This window comes from Pollachius pollachius, assembly GCF_949987615.1.
Source record: "Pollachius pollachius genome assembly, chromosome: 18".
NCBI classification, from domain to species: domain Eukaryota; kingdom Metazoa; phylum Chordata; class Actinopteri; order Gadiformes; family Gadidae; genus Pollachius; species Pollachius pollachius.
The window spans coordinates 19,638,327-19,655,046 of NC_136951.1; the positions used below are offsets into that span (position 1 = coordinate 19,638,327).

Sequence of the window (16,720 nt, forward strand, 5' to 3'; positions counted from 1 at the left end):
CCGCCGTACCGGAGACTACAGCCCGAGTTTGATATCCACTCCTATCTGACGGGCAGAGGACATACACTTTATTGAATTCTTGGGACTTCCTGGACATCATAACCAATTTGGAGCCGGTAAAAATAAAATAGAGCGAAGGCATTCATCAAATGCTCATCTCAAGAGTTATGAGGTACAGGCCACTGATGGGCTCAAAGATAGTTATGGAAAGGTCCTTTAAAGCACACATCATTCAACCCAGAATGTGATTGAAGTGTGGGTTGGGGGGGGGAGGGAGGGAGGGAGGGAGAGAAAGAAGGGAGAGAAGGGAGGGAGGGAGAAAAGGGAGGGAGGGCGGTGAGGGAGGGAGGGGGTGAGGGAGGTGAGTGGGTGGGGGGGTGAGGGAGGAAGGGGGTGAGCGAGCGAGGGAAGGGCGGGAGGGAGGGAGGGCGGGCGGGAGGGAGGGAGGGAGGGAGAGTAGGCGGCCATGGTGAGAGGAACATGTATCGCAAAGCGCTCGTCTTTCACGGCCTTGGCGGGGCCCGCTGCTTTTGATGTGTTCTTCAAGGCGGCCGTACGACTTAATGCAGCCAAAGGGCGTCGTCAGGGGACAACCAGGAGGGAGGGGGGGTGAGAGAGAGAGCAGGGGGGAGGAGAGAGAGAATGAAAGTTGGGCGAGGCTGGGCAATGTGTTAATAGGAGGATGGTGCTGGTGATGGAGGCGGTGGGGCTGGGACCTGTCAGGCTTTTCCCTGAGTAATCTCTTGTTTTTTTTAGTTCTTCTTCGCAGGCACATGGGGTATTTGGGGGGGGGAGGGGGGCTTGTGGGCCAATTAAAACTTGAAAAAAGCTACTAAACACTGCTGGATCATCTGAAAGTCAGAGTTAGCAGTGAGGAGGCTGAATAACTTCAGAGCCCCCCCCCCCACCTTCCCTGTCACAACACACTGAGAAGAGCGACTATTGTGTTCGCCGAAGAGGGGTAAAATGAAGTGCAGCTGGTCGACAATCCCTATGAATGCATCATTTATGTTCCTCCAGAGGAGACGCTAGGGAGGGCCCTTACTTCATCAGGTTCAAGATGAACCCATCCACCCACCCGACAAAACCAAACTATCTGTTTAAAGGGGCTTTATTCAACGTTTTGCATTAGAAAATCCTGATGACGGCTCTTTTCAGGGGTCTCATGTTGTGTCTTCACGCTGGACCCCACAGTCTCCCTCCGCCGTTTCAAACAGCAGGAAGACCTTATTAATCTACGTCTGTTTCTGCTGGTGTGTACGTGACGGCTCCTACGCTCTCCACCTTCCTCCCACCCGACCTCATCAGTCCTGGAGCCGGTGTGCGTCACACGGCCGCAGTGGCGATGGGCAATGGGAGACGACACATTCACTTAGCATCACCCCCCCTGTTTGGGAGAACCGGGGGGGCACAGAGGACAGGCTGGGGGGCTAAATACAAGGGCTTAAGATCTGGATCTACGACGTATGTGTGTGTGTGTGTGTGGGCAGGGGGGAGGGGGGGTTATAGATGGAGCCGGAGGAAGGAGATTGCTTCTGAGAGCTCGGTAACACCTGGGGGGCCTCCAGGAACCAGGATGGTATGTGTGTGTCCATGTTTGTCTTTGTGTGTGTGTGTGTATTTGTTAGTTCATATGTGTTCATGTGTTTGTGTGTGTGTGCGTTCATGTGTGTGTTCGTGTTCATGTGTGTGTGTTCATGTGTGTGGGTGTGTCTTGTGGGGGGGGGGGGGTGGAGGGGGTGTGGTCAAAGGATTGCCACGCTCAAACGTGATTGGATTGTCATGCCGACAGTGATGGCCAGCTTCAGATGGGGACGTAAGCTTGGGGAAGAATTAATTAATTAAAGCATTAGGGCGAATTAGGAGGCGGCCAAAGTCAATTTCATGGCCTCTGCTAAAGTCGACTTTCACTGGAACTCCACCACCCCTGGTGGTGCATCAGGGGAAGGAGAACCAACACAGAAACATAATGGGGAGAATCATAAAAAAGATTAAATAGGTGACCTGTGCTTTATGTGTTTATCTATAAGCGCGCCGCGAGATGAACTTTACTTGGAATTATAATACGGCAAAGGCTAAAGCTTTGATTTGTGTGTGTGTGTGTTTGTTTGTGCCTTCGGTTGTGTGTGCATTATTCATACATTATTGTGAGTTATTAACTAAAGCGCTCTTCTCGTAATTCTCCCGCGACAACTCGTTTTTATTATCATGCGACTTCTCATTGGAACAGAGGAGGCGTTCCGGTTGGTTGGTTTGGGCGGAGGGGTAACTGATCAAACAACAACTTTTCGGGGAGTGTTTCAGATCCAAAATGGCTACAAACACACCGAACTGAACAAAGCACAACCACATCTTTGCTCAGAGCACAGCTATTAGGGAACCAGACTACCTTAAGCATGGGCCATTACCCAAAGTAAAACAGGGAAGGGGACTTCTTGTGTGAGGACTTATTAGCATATACAGGTGTGAGCATACAGCTCAGTGCACCTCTACGCCTGACCCCCCCCCCCCCCCCCCCCCCCACACACACACACACACCCACACACACACACACACACACACACACACACGGATTGTTAGCTTCTCCAACAGTAAACTTTCCCTCCATCCCTCTTCATGCTGACAGCAGCTGTGCGCTGTGATTTATTCCTGCCATTCGCCTATAAAAACAACATTACCTTTTTTAATAAAAAATAGAAATGTCCCTCACCGCCGGACTGGACGGCGTGAGACTGGATGGGTGTGGGGGGGGGGGGGGGGGTTGATCGGAAGAAAAGGTAGGAAACAACACCAATCTATACCATACGCAAGGGATGCAGAGAAGACCATCAAAGACAGCATTTTCCTTGCTATGTTGTGTGTTCTTTGTTTCATTTTAAATTATTCGCCTGGTATATATATATATATATATATATACACACATTACTGGAAGAAAGAGATGCCAGGCCGGCTCACTGAAATACTACAATATCATGAAATATCACACACACACACACACACACACACACTAGGGATGGGCAAAACAATCATTTTCCGGGAATCAGTTCTTTCAGTTCCGTTCACTATCACGATTCGTTCGTTTGATTTGTTCGTTAAGTCAGATGGTCTGTTATGTCATTTGCCAGGGAATCAAAAATTATGGAATAAATGTTAATCAACATGCATGTAGCCTACTACTTTCTAATGTTCTGGCAAAATTACCCAGGTTAGTGTGTAAATATTAAGCACATACATAAAGTACATACATGCCTTTTTTTTCCATAAATATCCTGAATACATAATAGGGTGCAGTAAGAATTAAATTAAGTAGCGCTAATAAGCAGTGAAGCACGTTAGCAACTAGACCAAACAAGACTTGTAATGGTAGGTAAAAACAATACTTTATTAAATCATGCAATTGTGATGTAAAACAAAATAAAAAGAAAACATAAAGTGATTGCATGATATTGAAGCCTATAGCGATCATTAACTTGTTAACTTGTGTGGTGGGGCCTTCTCATTTGTTTACCCATGAGCCATGGCAACGCGATATCTGCTCTCATTGGCTGAATCGATGAGAACGTTTTAGACTCAATCAATATAAGGTTACGGGGAGACGGAGCTCTGTTCGTTTGGATATTTTATTTACGTGACCATATTTTTGTAATGGGTTCAAAAAAAAAAGAACCGAATCGTTCGCGACCGACCCATCACTCACACACACACACACACACACACACACACACACACACACACACACACACACACACACACACACACACACACACACACACACACACACACACACACACACAGGTGTTCCTCCTACCTGTCTCCACGTCCTGGGCGTAGAAGTGCATGCTGTCGGAGATCTCGGTGACGTAGGCCGCCTTGTAGTTGGCCACGCGCTCCTTCTCCTCCTTCATCTGGACCACCTCCTCCACGGGCTTCTCCTCGTAGTTGGCCCAGACCTGACAGGAGCACACAGGGACCAGAAGATGAGCACTGAGAAGCACATGACCCCCGTCGGTTAATAATAATAAGTCACCCAAGGTCACCTTACATAGAGTGAAAAGCATGAAATATCAACAACAGAGCATAAAATCACAGCATCAAACATTAATAAAACCAAACGTGGATCATAGTGCATATGCCAGTCTGACCCTGGCCTGCACACTGTGACGTCTCCGTTTGGGTCACCTGCAGTCACCACACATATCGCATCGGTTCATCTATTTTGCGTCGCAAAGAATCAAGTTGGAACATCCAGATGTTTGGTTTATCGGTGAGCATTGAATGCATTTGATCAGGTTGGGTTTCAACCCCCAAAAAACGGTGCAAAACCATGAAAAAGAGAAAATAACATAATGCCCGCATTCACCGGAATCTAGTTCAAGATCAGCCTTCTGTGAATACATACATACATACATCTATACACACACACACACTGACACACATACATACATAGAGATGTATAGGTCCTTCTGTAAGGGTTTGGAACAAAGCGCCTGCCTCTCAATGCCATGGCATCATACTGCAGCCCCGAGGTTTACCTCCCCGGTTGGAACAGAGGCCAAGGAAGCATAACCGGAACTACTAAGTATGTGTGCTACAATGTGTGTGTGTGTGCTTGTGTGTGCGCTACAGTGTGTGGGCGCGTGCGTGGTTTGTGTGTACAGACAAACACACTCATCCAGGGCTGTGTACTGTGTCGCGGAAAAAATAAATTTGACAATTCCAAGAACTGTGGCAGCAAACCAGTAAGAGCTCCGGTCGACAGAGGAGATAAGGAATCCCAGTAACGAACCCCCTGGAGAGGGGTGGGGGGGCGAGGCGTCACCATTGGCTGAAGGAGAGAGAGAGGAGGGGAGGCTGGGATTGGATGTGACTGCGTTGCATCGCGGCACCGCCTGCCCGTTCGTGAACAGAGCCGCCTCACTGGCCGCAGACGGGGACATTTTGGACAAAGTTTGTGTGGCGGAAAAAAACAAACTTGAATAAATAGGAAAGTTATGAAGGGACGCAGAGAAGAACTGAAACAACAGAGAGCAAAAGCGCCAGTGTTGTTTTTAGAGAACGGTGACATCAGCCAATTAGGGCTCTGCCAATTATTGAAACGGCACGCCGCGCGGATAATTAGATTTTTCAGTTTTAGCATTGTTCCCCCGGTCTGTCCTCTTCGTCTGGCCAGGCGCTAGGAGACCCAGCTAATTACCAATTCCGGCCGTTATTTCACTGTGACTGGGGCCACTTCAGTACAGCTCCCTGGTATGTTAACACTGGCCACCTCCGCAGCGAGCGATGATGAGACACAGCGACCGCCGGAGGAACGCGGCCAGAGACTATTAATGATGTGTTGCAACAAGGGAAAATAAATGAAAAAAGAAACCTATAGCAAAACCTTATTAGCCGTGGAACACGTAGCACACGCAACGAGCCTTGCCCCCGCATTAACAAAGAGACACACTAAATAATTACATTCAATTAGTCATCCCACCAACGCTAAATAAAGAGAAAAAGGAGGGAAGAAGGGAATGAAAAAAATGAATAGGAAAGGAAAAGACGCTGAAGGCTCGGGATTGAGGCCGGCCAAGGTTAATGAAGAGCCGGAGCGCAGCTACGCTTCACAAAGTTCAACAGCTACACCCTTTCTTTAGCCGCAAAGTGTTTGATTGCACACCACGCACACACGTACGCACACACAAATGAACTCAAGCAGGAATACACACATCCACTTCTTTCTTTGGTGCTAATACCAAACGCATGCACGGAAACGCGAGCAAACACAGGCACGCACACACACACGTCAAGGTGACACATCAGGACTCCTAATCAAACGTGGATGACCAATCAGGGCTGACACAGATTACCGTGCCACCATTCATTATTGCGGTGACCATCAGCGTTGTGTTGTGTTGTGCTGGGACTTTTTCGGTCATGGAAGCCAGACACAGCCGTCCCGGTGCCCTGCCCTCAGACTGGCAAACGGCTGGGCAAGGACGAGCCCCCCACACATACACACACACACACACACACACACACACACACACACACACACACACACACACACACCCCCCACCACGCTCTGAGCTCTCTACTTATGCACAAAGCGGTTTATAGAGGTTACGGGCACAACCGCGACCACCAGGGTTTATAGTCGTGGCTGGAGCTTACATGAGTGCTCTTAGACGTAATGAACGGCCGTCGGCCGCATGCAAAAGTATGCGCCTGCACGCACACACACACACACACGCACTAACCCGCTAACAGACACACACACATGTATGCACACACACGCACACACACACACACAGAGAGCCCAGGGCGGATGACCTTCCGTGAGCAGCCAGCCATCGTTGTTTGTTCCACATGACCGCAGGTATGCTGCTGCTGTCGCACTGCAACTCAGTCGACCACGAGCCCCTAGCGAGCCACTAGCATGCACGGTGACTGGGGGGTACAAACCAGAGGAAGAACGGAGGAATAAATGTATTGGGGGGCAAATTGATTGAGAAGTAGCAAGGGGGGGGGGGTAGGGTTAGAGGGAGGGAGTGAGAGAGAGCGGGTGAGAGAGGGTGTTCTGTGACAGGGCGGTAAAGGAAGACGGAGGGAAGCGCGGGGAGAGAGAAAAAGAAGGAGTGAGGCGCCATGGCAGGTCGAGGCATGTGGAGGCCCACCGGTCGAGGTAATAAGGGGCCCGGAGAGTGACCTTCACCACCTCCTTGAACGGTGCACAGCCCAACACACACACACACACACACTGGAGCAGCTATTGCAGTAGGAGGTTGGCTGGAACACTCAGGCCGGTGACCGACAGCCCCACGCTGGGCGCAGATTCAGATTGCGCGTCCTTCGCTGGAGATTAAGCCTTTCCTCCCCCCCCCCCCCCCCCCTCCCACATCTGCTCAGATGTCCTGTCACTCCCTCATGCATATTCAGTGCAACCGCATAATAATGACACTTTCCTCAATCTCATCATCGTATAAATATATATGGATATTTCTGGGCACCGTCTGAGGCATAAAGTGCAGCAGCAGCAGTTTGACGTCGGTGGTGAGAGTACATTTAAGAGCTGACAGATCACCAAGCCACCGAGCGCGTCTCTTGGAGAGCTGCTATGTGGCTCACACACAAACGCACTCACGACACACAGATTAGCCCACGCGCACACAGCACTTCCACCTGATACACCAGCTTGTCTCTCCTTTTAACAATGTTGTACACAACATCACATCGTGACAACGCAATACAGTCCACACGCCCAAGTCCTCACCGACATGGGCCATTGGAAAATGTTCCGGCATCAAATTGTAAATCATGTCTTTCTGGGCACGTTTTCTGGGATGGAGAGAGTGATGGCCAAATGAAAGCCAGAGCCTGGCCAAGTAACTCAAGTGGCCTATCTTCTTACACAGGATCCAAGATGGTGCCATTGTTAATTCATTACTGAACAGCATGTAGAGTACAATTGAAATCAATGAGAGCACTGCTCATGTGGGTTCACTTCGTAGATCAATTTATTCCCCATTATATTCCAGATGATACCCAGTTGGGAAGAATGGTTTATTAACTCAATTGATGGGCTGATTCCTCTTCTGTTTTTTCTCCTGCTCAGCGAGCGTATTACTTTCAGCCCGCGTTGCTAAAGCTCACATATTGACAGCTCCACACCAGACCACTCGTCACCAAACGAAAAGCAATAACGGAGCACTGAATCTGCCAGGAAGCACACCGAAACGCATCTCAACTATTTGTACTGCACCGCGAGTGAACCACTCAAAGGGCCTGTTTTCACATGTGTTGGCTATTTAAACAATCTCCCATCTCCAGTGCAAGAGCCACAGGCCGTTTCAGGGAGGTGTTGCTGTAAGCTGGATGAACCCACAGCTCTAAGTCGCCACATGCCATCGCTCACATTAGAAGCCTTTGGCACGGTCAAGAGGCCTACAATCAGAATGGAAAGCAGCATCCCTTCATCTCTATTAAGGTAGCGCATTGGGAACCAGGGCAGCGTGTCACTGCCCCTGCCTTAACATCTGTATCATACACCGACCGCACGCCAACGAAAAGGGGGGAAAGGAAACACATGCTGGTTGAATCAGGGGCCCGCAGTGAAAATAATTCACGTGGTTGTTAAGTTGTTCAGCACGCTCACCCGTGAGCCAACATGTCATCCGTAGACCTCTTCAAAAGGCGGTTAATCAGCTACAGAACAACCTCTACTGTAGAACACAAAGAGAGGGACCCAGCGAAGACACCTGATTGGCATACAGAGTGCGAGGGGCCTGATTAGGAATCTGCATCCGAATGGCGTGTTAATGAGGAGATGGGTCGGAGAGGGAGACGGGTGAGAGACCCTGGATTTCCGTGGCTCAATGATGCTGTCCGTATTGATGAAGCTATTAAAGGCGGGAGAATGATTAACAAGACGGAGGACGTGTTCACAGCGTCCCCCTGTCTGATCAGCGGGGACGGCCTTTAGAGCCGGACCCTCCGGACTCAACCTACCTTAAAGCAGATTAACAGGACTGTCATTTCGAAAATAAATCGAATTTCATGTAAAATACCAGCGACCGTCGAGATACTTGAACATGAAACAACCATCAGAAGATCATACAACATGAACTGGAGGAATATATAGCAGAACGAAATCTTCGATTGCAAAAACACCATCGTCCACACAGTACAGCCCCAATTTAATGCATACCAAACATGAAAAGTGGATCGAACTAGGCGTCTTGTGGCGCCTGAAGATCTGTCAGAGTCAGAGCAGAACTGCAGTATCTCTAGTAATGCAAGACCCTGTAATTCTGTCTCCCTACAGAGGGACAATCATTTGCACACACAGACACAGGGGTATTTGTTCAGCCATCCTGAGGAAGTCCGACAAAATTATTAGGGATTACGGCACTGGAAGCACAAGATATCATCGAAGGCTGTCTAACAAAAGAAATCCCACCTCTTAGCTAAAGACACACACACAACAATACAACACATCCACGTGGAGCCCGACACAAGGAGCCAGGACAACAGATTGATGAATGGACGAGCGGGTCAGGGGCTCATGGATGCTGCGGTGCATTAATCAAACAGCCGTTGCTTATTTTCCGCCATTACATAAAATAGCAAATGATCAGGAGCCGCCGAGAGGAACGTGTACACCGAGGGGGGCCGTAGGAGTACAACGAGACAGCATCCGGGTGGCGATTAATCGCCCCCGCGGGACCCTCGTGCGTGAGTGCACTTTTTGCTTCCCCGCCCCTAAAATCAACACCACGGCGAGACCATCCATCTAGAGTAAGTTCAACTTTACATTTTTCCACGAGAGCTGTGTTTTTCCTCCGATCAATATGCCTCCGCGTCGACAGGTCCCGCGGCGGCGCCCGATTGACTGACAGGTGACGTCAGGGGCTGTAGGTTTGATTTATCGGCTGATCGGCGCTGATACGGGGGTAAAACGACGGTGACATTTGTCACTCGCTACACCCGCGGCCACTTCAGTCTCCATGGCAACTCCGCGCTCGGTACGCAAGGCGAGGCACGACGAACGCCCCCCCATCTCACCTGTTTCCTTGTTCTCCGTCGGGGGGGGGGGATCTTTGAATGACAGCAGCCGGGGTCCACACGCAGGGACGGACCGACGTCAGGCTGACAGGCCGGGTTGGGAGGCTACAGCCGTTCCGTTTGGGGGGGGGGTGGCAGCGTCTCCGGGGTTAAGAGGGGGCGCTGATGCTGCATTAACCCCCCGGTGGCCCGCCACACCGCAGGGGGTGGAGCGGGGTTCGGGGGCGGGTGGCGTCGTGCCGATGATTTACGGGACGGATCGGCGCGGCTGACGGGGCGAGGAGAGCGCCCGTTAACCTTACCCGCCGTTTCCGCGGCAGAGCCGGCGTTCCCAGCGGGACGCTCCAGCGCCCCGGTCACAACACTGCCATGAAGACGTATGCACCCGGAGCGCCGGCCTTGGGAAGGGGAGCGTTGACAGTGGCGTTGGCAGGGATACGGCCGCTAGTGAAACCGAAGGCCACCGCCGCGGAACACGGTAACAAAACATGTCAGCCACACACTGGCCAATCCGACACGCCTATAAAAGCCAAGAGCACGCGGCCAATGGCTATATCACCGTTAGTGTCGGGGGGGGGGGGGGGGGGGGGGGAGGGAAGTGTAGCCTACAGTTAGTATAGGGGGCGGGGGGGGGAGTGAAACGCTACGCAGGTCAAAGAGACAAGATCGACCCGCCCGGCGCTGGAACATGGACGCCGTCACGGACGCAGCGAGGTCAAGGGCTGGTCGGGCGGCTGACATGGTTACGACCTTTGATGCATCAGCGCAGTACGCTCGGGCCTGGGTTTAGAACGAGGCGCGCGGCAGCACGCCCGGGGGAAGGCTTGTGTTCACCGAGGGGGGCGGGGTGAAGGTAGGTGGCAGGCTGCACCGTGCTGAACCGGCAGTGGGTTAGCACGCCCGGCTCACATGCCGCGTGGCCGGCGGCCCAAACAAGCGCTGATCGGATTAGGACGTCAACAACAGACCGGAGAATTCAAACTTCCAGCGGGGGCCGCGGTGGGTAGGGATGACGGAGGGAATGAGCCCTCTGCGAACTTGCTTACTTAGAAGATAAATTATGCATTAAAACTGCACAGGTGGCACGCGACAAGGGGACGGGGAGGGGGGGGGCAGCCGAGCAGCTGGGGAATTCATAACAGAGGAAGGGAGAGGGGCGAGAAAGAGAGACAGGGAATGGAGTGAGCGAGAGACGCCCCAGCTTCATATCGCCACCAACAGATGTTCTCCCATCAAAGAGGCGGCAGGCAGGTGGCAAGGCCACTCAACCCCAGCTTACACGGCTAATATGACCCCAACTGTGCTGTCTCACTCTCACACGCACCCTGAGGCTATCTTGGTAGTTACCTGTTACTCACATTAAATTGACACACTGATCCATTTAGCAATGCACATGCATGTGCTCAGCAAAGGGTGGATCGGCTTACCAGGTACACCTTCTGAGCCATTTGGCCTGACAGCATCGAGCTGTGTGTAAGTGAATGTGGTTTTGTGCGCACACACACACACTACATGTACACACCGTACATGCACACACAACACACCGCGGCTGCAACATTCAGCTAGCCTGAAAACTACTAGTGCTGTGCACAACAAGCTTTGTGCACAAGTTGAGACACACAAACACAAACGCACGTTTACGACACAGATTTACTGAAACACACACAACATGCCGAGACACCAACACCCACATACAAGTTGACACGACACACAAAAACACACACGTTGACTGATACGTACACACATTAAAACAAGCTCACCCATTGAGAAACACACACACCGCCACACACAAACACGCCGGAGTCACTTTAGCATATGAGGCGCGCGCTACTCAGGTGTTAGCCAGCCCACAGCGTCAATCTGCTGCCATTAAAAGCTAATCAAGCGTTCCAAGCGAGGTATCGTCAGAGTGAAGACGCTAAAGCACGCAGCACACGGGGAATTAGAATAGAAGAGGCCAGCTGCAGGCATGGAGGGGCACACACACATCGATCACCAGAACACACACACACACACACACACACACGTATAAACACACACACATCCCTCTGTCTCCTCTATAGTCTCCCCTCCATCATCCTCTTTCTCTCCCTCTCGCACTCTCGCTCGCTTTCCAATAGTCTCTTCCCCCCCCCCACCCCCTTTCCGCGCTGGGTGACCTTGGCGCTGCAAAATGGCTGAACTTCTTTATCTCCATCATGCTTCTACACCCGCCAGGCCCATATAGCGGCGTTCAGGCCACGGGGAAAAAAAAGTGGGCTGAGAATTCACAATGGACGTGTCTGCGCCACACCCCCCCCCTCCCTCCCTCTCTCTCTCTCTCTCTCTCTCTCTCTCTCTCTCTCTCTCTCTCTCTCTCTCTCTCTCTCTCTCTCTCTCTCTCTCTCTCTCTCTCTCTCTCTCTCTCTCTCTCTCTCTCTCTCTCTGCCCTGAGGGGGTGGGGGGACATAGGAGGGAGAAAGGGGCAACGTAAAATAACGAAAAATAACAATAATTAAGAAATAACTACCTCCATGTTACTATGTGTTTAGCATGATATTAAAAGGTTATTAATCAACTTTTTTTCCCTAATTAACCACCAGTGAAATCTGCCGCCTGGTTGCCAGGGTGTTGCCATGGCGACCGGTTTTCTGAGGTTGGCGTTATCTCTCCTTCACTCCCCGTCCCTGGCTCGCTCTCCCTCCCCCCCCTCTCTCTCTCTCTCTCAGGCTCCTGGTCATTTTTCTATCTGATCACTCTCACCTTCTGCTTCTTTTGTTCACCTTTTTGTCCGTTAAGAAAAGGTGAGTGACAAGGATCTGTGTGGTGGGAGGAGGGAGGTGGAGGAGGAGGGAGGTGGAGGAGGGGACAGGATGGCAGGGGGAGAGATTGGCTCAAAGGGGACAGAGGTGGGGGCGGAAGTGACAGTGGACGGGAATAACACGAAATCCTGAAATAAGGGCCTTCACCGAGTATAGTGGAAGGAGTGGACGGAACGGCATTAGAATCCTTAGTGGGTGACACAGTGACAGGAAGACAGAGACACGAGAGGGAGAGGGAGAGAGAGAGGGAGAGGGAGAGGGAGAGAGAGAGAGGGAGAGGGAGAGAGAGAGAGAGAGAGAGAGGATACACGATAACATGGAGGAGAACAGGGAGAAGGACACCGGCCGTGGTGCAGCAGGGGAACACAGAGGACAAGAGAGCCTGTTTATGTAACCATCTCTCCTCCAGGCTACACAAACACAGAGAGAGAGGGAGGGAGGGGGATAGGGAGGGAGGGAGAGGCAGAGAGAGAAAACGAGAGAGAGATAGAAAGAACGAGAGAGGGAGAGCGAGAGAGAGAGAACAAGAGAGAGAGTGAGAACGAGAGAACGAAAGAACAAGAGACAGAGAGCGAGAAAGAGAGAGCGAGAAAGAGAGAGGGAGAACGAGAGAGAGAACGAGAGAGAGAGAACGAGCGAGAAAGAGAGAGAATGAGAGAGAGAGAACGAGATTGAGAACGAGAGAGAGAACGAGAGCATAGAAATGAAGATTTTTCGTGAAAGTACATAACGTAGTGATGCCACCAATGAGCATTTGCACTAACAAAGTAGCCTTATTCTCTGAATTCAAAGTGCGTCATTCGGCTCTCTGGCAGGGTGATAAAAAGAGCCGGGGGGGGCGGGGGAGGGGGACAAATCCCATTGAATTGTGGCAATTAAATGGCTTGCTTGCGCTACAGAATCACTAAATACATTCCCTTATCAATTCTCTAAGGTGCTGTGTGGTAGTTTGTGTGACAGCAGTTGAACTCGGTAAGCCCTTTTTAGCGGACACGCCCACCCAGTTGGCCAACCAGCTCTCAGAGAACACCACCACGTCTGTGACGGTGGAAGAAACAAATCGTACGAAGACCAAGCGTGGCCCAGAGCTGACCGGTACTTCACTAGACCGTCAGAGCAGGAGGTACGTACGCGTACCGACCTACTTGCCTATGTATAGCCCATCGTAACGGGAGGAATGACCCTCCTTTCTCAATGCGGTTGACTGCATCTGCGAGAGGCTCCGGAACCGGCCGAGACCCCAACCAAAGCCGATAAAAGAATATCAAACTATTTAATAAGAGATCGAAGTTGCAGTAAAATCGATGCACCTGCAGCTCACCTCATCTCAGGGGCATGCAGCAGTAAAGGAGAGGGTGAAACAATAAATGAGGAGAAGGCTGGAAGGCAAGTGAGCAGAAGAAAACATCTGACCTAATTCTGAGCTCAGATACCGGGGAGGAGGAAGAGGAGGAGGAGGACAGAGAGAAGGAGAGGAGAACCAGGGAGATGGAGAGCGAGGAGGAGGAGGAGAGGAGAACCAGGAAGATGGAGAGAGAGAGAGGAGGAGAGGAGAACCAGGGAGTTTGAGAGAGAGAGGGGAGGAGGATAAGGTGGGGGAGAGAGAGAGGGGAGGAGAGGAGGAAGGGAATGTGAATGAGAAGCGAGCACCGAGGGAGTGACAGAGGTTGAATCTGAAGCCTGAAGCAGGGATGGAGCGCGGGAAGGGCGCGAGTTAGCGCCACTGGAATGATGGGATGAGGGAGAGGAGACGCTAAAGGAGGAAAGAAACTGAGAAAAAAGAAAAGAGGGGGAGGTGGAGACGTAGGGGTGGAAAAGAGAGGGATGGGGGGCTGTCGAGTTGTGGTAAAGAGGACCCTCTCTCCCTCTCTCCCCCTCTCTCTCTGTCTCTCTCTGCAAGTCTGTAAGCAGGTCCTAAAGAGAATTGATGAGGTGTTATCTTTAGCGCTAGCTGAAGGCGACTCCTACTCCAGTCTGGTCTCCAGCCGGATCCCTGCTTTGTTTTCATGCACTCCGTTTTATGTGGCGTGTTGGAGGACAGCCAGGAGACGGTATATACATCACCGCTAGGTCACACCTACATGTGTGTGTACGTGGTACACGTTACAAATAAATAAGCCCTGATCGTTTGCACTGTTCGCATCTAAATGCATTTCGATATATTTATCTCAATGTATTATCTTGTGTTCATTGAATCACGACAATAGCACATTGCTTATTTTTACAGCAGTAGACAGCATGCACATAACACCTCAAGTCTGCCTTTGGTCCAATAATCCACTACCGTATGGCGGACCATAGCTCGCAGGTCAACGATATACAACTCAGAACGGCCCAGTCATAGTTCCGATGCATTATTCAACCCCGGTTCCTCCCAAGTTATCTTCCCTCCAGCGGGCCAAGGCCAAAGTCCCCGGAACTTTCTCTTGCAGAGCCGGCCGGAGCAGAGGAGTGAGGCACCGAGCTCCGGATACCCTGCGCGCTGACTGACGCGCTGGCAGAGCGGCCGAAGTCACCTCTGGGCCACCCGCCGCGTGCTCCGGTGGGATGGAACCAGAGACCGGAGAGCAGGAGACTGACGGGGCGAGGTAGGGAGGTAGGAACCCTACCGGCGGACTTTAACTTACAGAGCCCTGAAGACGCAGATATTTAGCATTTCATTAGGGCGAACGAAGAGGGAGGGAGAGAGGGAGGGAGGGAAGAGATGCAGGGGAGGGGGTCCGTTTACCGCCGACCCAGATTAAACAGCGTTAAGTATGGCTGTGAGCACAACGCTTAAAAAATATCACTGTGTGTGTGTGTGTGTGTGTGTTATTCTCAGATACTGTGTGTGAACTTGAATAGCCACTGCTTATTTGAAGATATTTTAATTAAAAAGCGGGCGACTGGAGAGGGCACCTGAAGAGATGAGATGAGATGAGCGTGTGTGTGTGTGTGTGCATGTTCGTGTGTGTCCGTGTGTGTTGATGTTTTCACAGAGTTGGTCTGATGACTGCCTAAATGCATAAATGTCACTGTTCCGCAAGGGAAATGTCATCGCTCTGTATGTGTGTGTGGCTGCACGCATGTGCGTCTGTGCACATGCATGTGTATGTGTGGCTGTGCACGTGCGCGTGTGTGTGTGCAGGCACACGCGTCTGACACTGATGGAGGGCACTCGGATGACCGCCGCTGCCAACGCATGCTGCCGGAGTTAGGCTGCTCCACGCTAAACTCCCACAAGGTTACAGGGACGTTGCCATGACTACCCCAGCACTCCATTCATGCTCTCTTCTTTAGACACTGTACAGCAACAACGACGACATGCCGGCGTGTTGACTGAGGCTGCTTCGAGCGAGCCGTTTGCATCGCGTCGTCCAACGAGGGGTAAACTGTATTGGCCCGTTTAGATAAGCAGTTAACACCGAAACACGCGCTAAGCTAACAAGGGCACTCAAAACAAACGCCCCGCTTTACCCCCCCCCCAACGGCGCAGGGTGACCTTTCAGGGGGATTGTTTGTAATCAAAGCACCGCAATTTGATGGGAAATTTGCGTGTCGGTTCGGGTGGCGGTGGAAACTGCTTATCAAGGCCGACTGTGTTCCTCTGTGTCATCCTGATGTAGGTAAAACGCAGCGAGCCACGAGCAAGTGGGACGACCAGCCGAGTGGAAAAATGTCCCTTTACAGTGTCTCTGGGGGCCCGGGAGAGAGAGAGAGAGAGAGAGAGAGAGAGAGAGAGAGAGAGAGAGAGAGAGACGGGGAGGACGAGAGAGAGAGAGAGAGAGGCGCCCAGAGAGAAGGATAAAGAGAACTAGTGAAAACCATGGAAATAACGACAGAGAAAGAACTAGCAAGAAAGAGGAATGGAGACATAGCTATACCTAGAGCTAAGAGAGAAACATCGGAAGAACGAGAGAGTATGACAGAAGAATGGAGAGAAAGAGAGAGAACCAGAGAGAGTGATAGATAAAGAAAACGAGAGCGAGCGAGAGAAAGGAGAGAACCAGAGAGAATGATAGATAAAGAGAACAAGAGAGTTAGCGAAAGAAAGAGAAAGAGAATCAGAGAAAGAGAGCAAGCGCACCAGAGAGAGAAAGCACCAGAGAGAGAGAGAGCACCAGAGAGAGAGCACCAGAGAGATAAGAGCACCAGAGAGAGAGAGCACCAGAGAGGGAGAGAGCAACAGAGAGAGAGCACCAGAGAGAGAGAGAGCACCAGAGAGAGAGAGAGGACAAGAGAGAGAGAGCACCAGAGAGAGAGAGCACCAGAGAGAGAGAGAGGACAAGAGAGAGAGAGAGGTCAAGAGAGAGAGAGCAGCAGAGAGAGAGAGCACCACAGAGAAAGAGAGCACAAGAGAGAGAGAGAGAGCGAGAGCGAGAGCAAGAGAGAGAGCT

At 51.3% G+C, this 16,720-nt stretch overlaps 1 protein-coding gene across 2 annotated transcripts in view; it reads right to left on the reverse strand.

The window, feature by feature from the left end:
* snd1 (staphylococcal nuclease and tudor domain containing 1) overlaps positions 1–16,720 on the reverse strand; it is a 177,053-nt gene that overhangs the window by 36,114 nt on the left and 124,219 nt on the right. For both annotated transcript variants that reach the window (XM_079755458.1, XM_079755459.1), the window contains exon 19: positions 3,809–3,950. In XM_079755458.1, the coding sequence (XP_079611584.1) occupies positions 3,809–3,950 (142 nt within the window). The remainder of the gene's footprint in view (positions 1–3,808; positions 3,951–16,720) is intronic.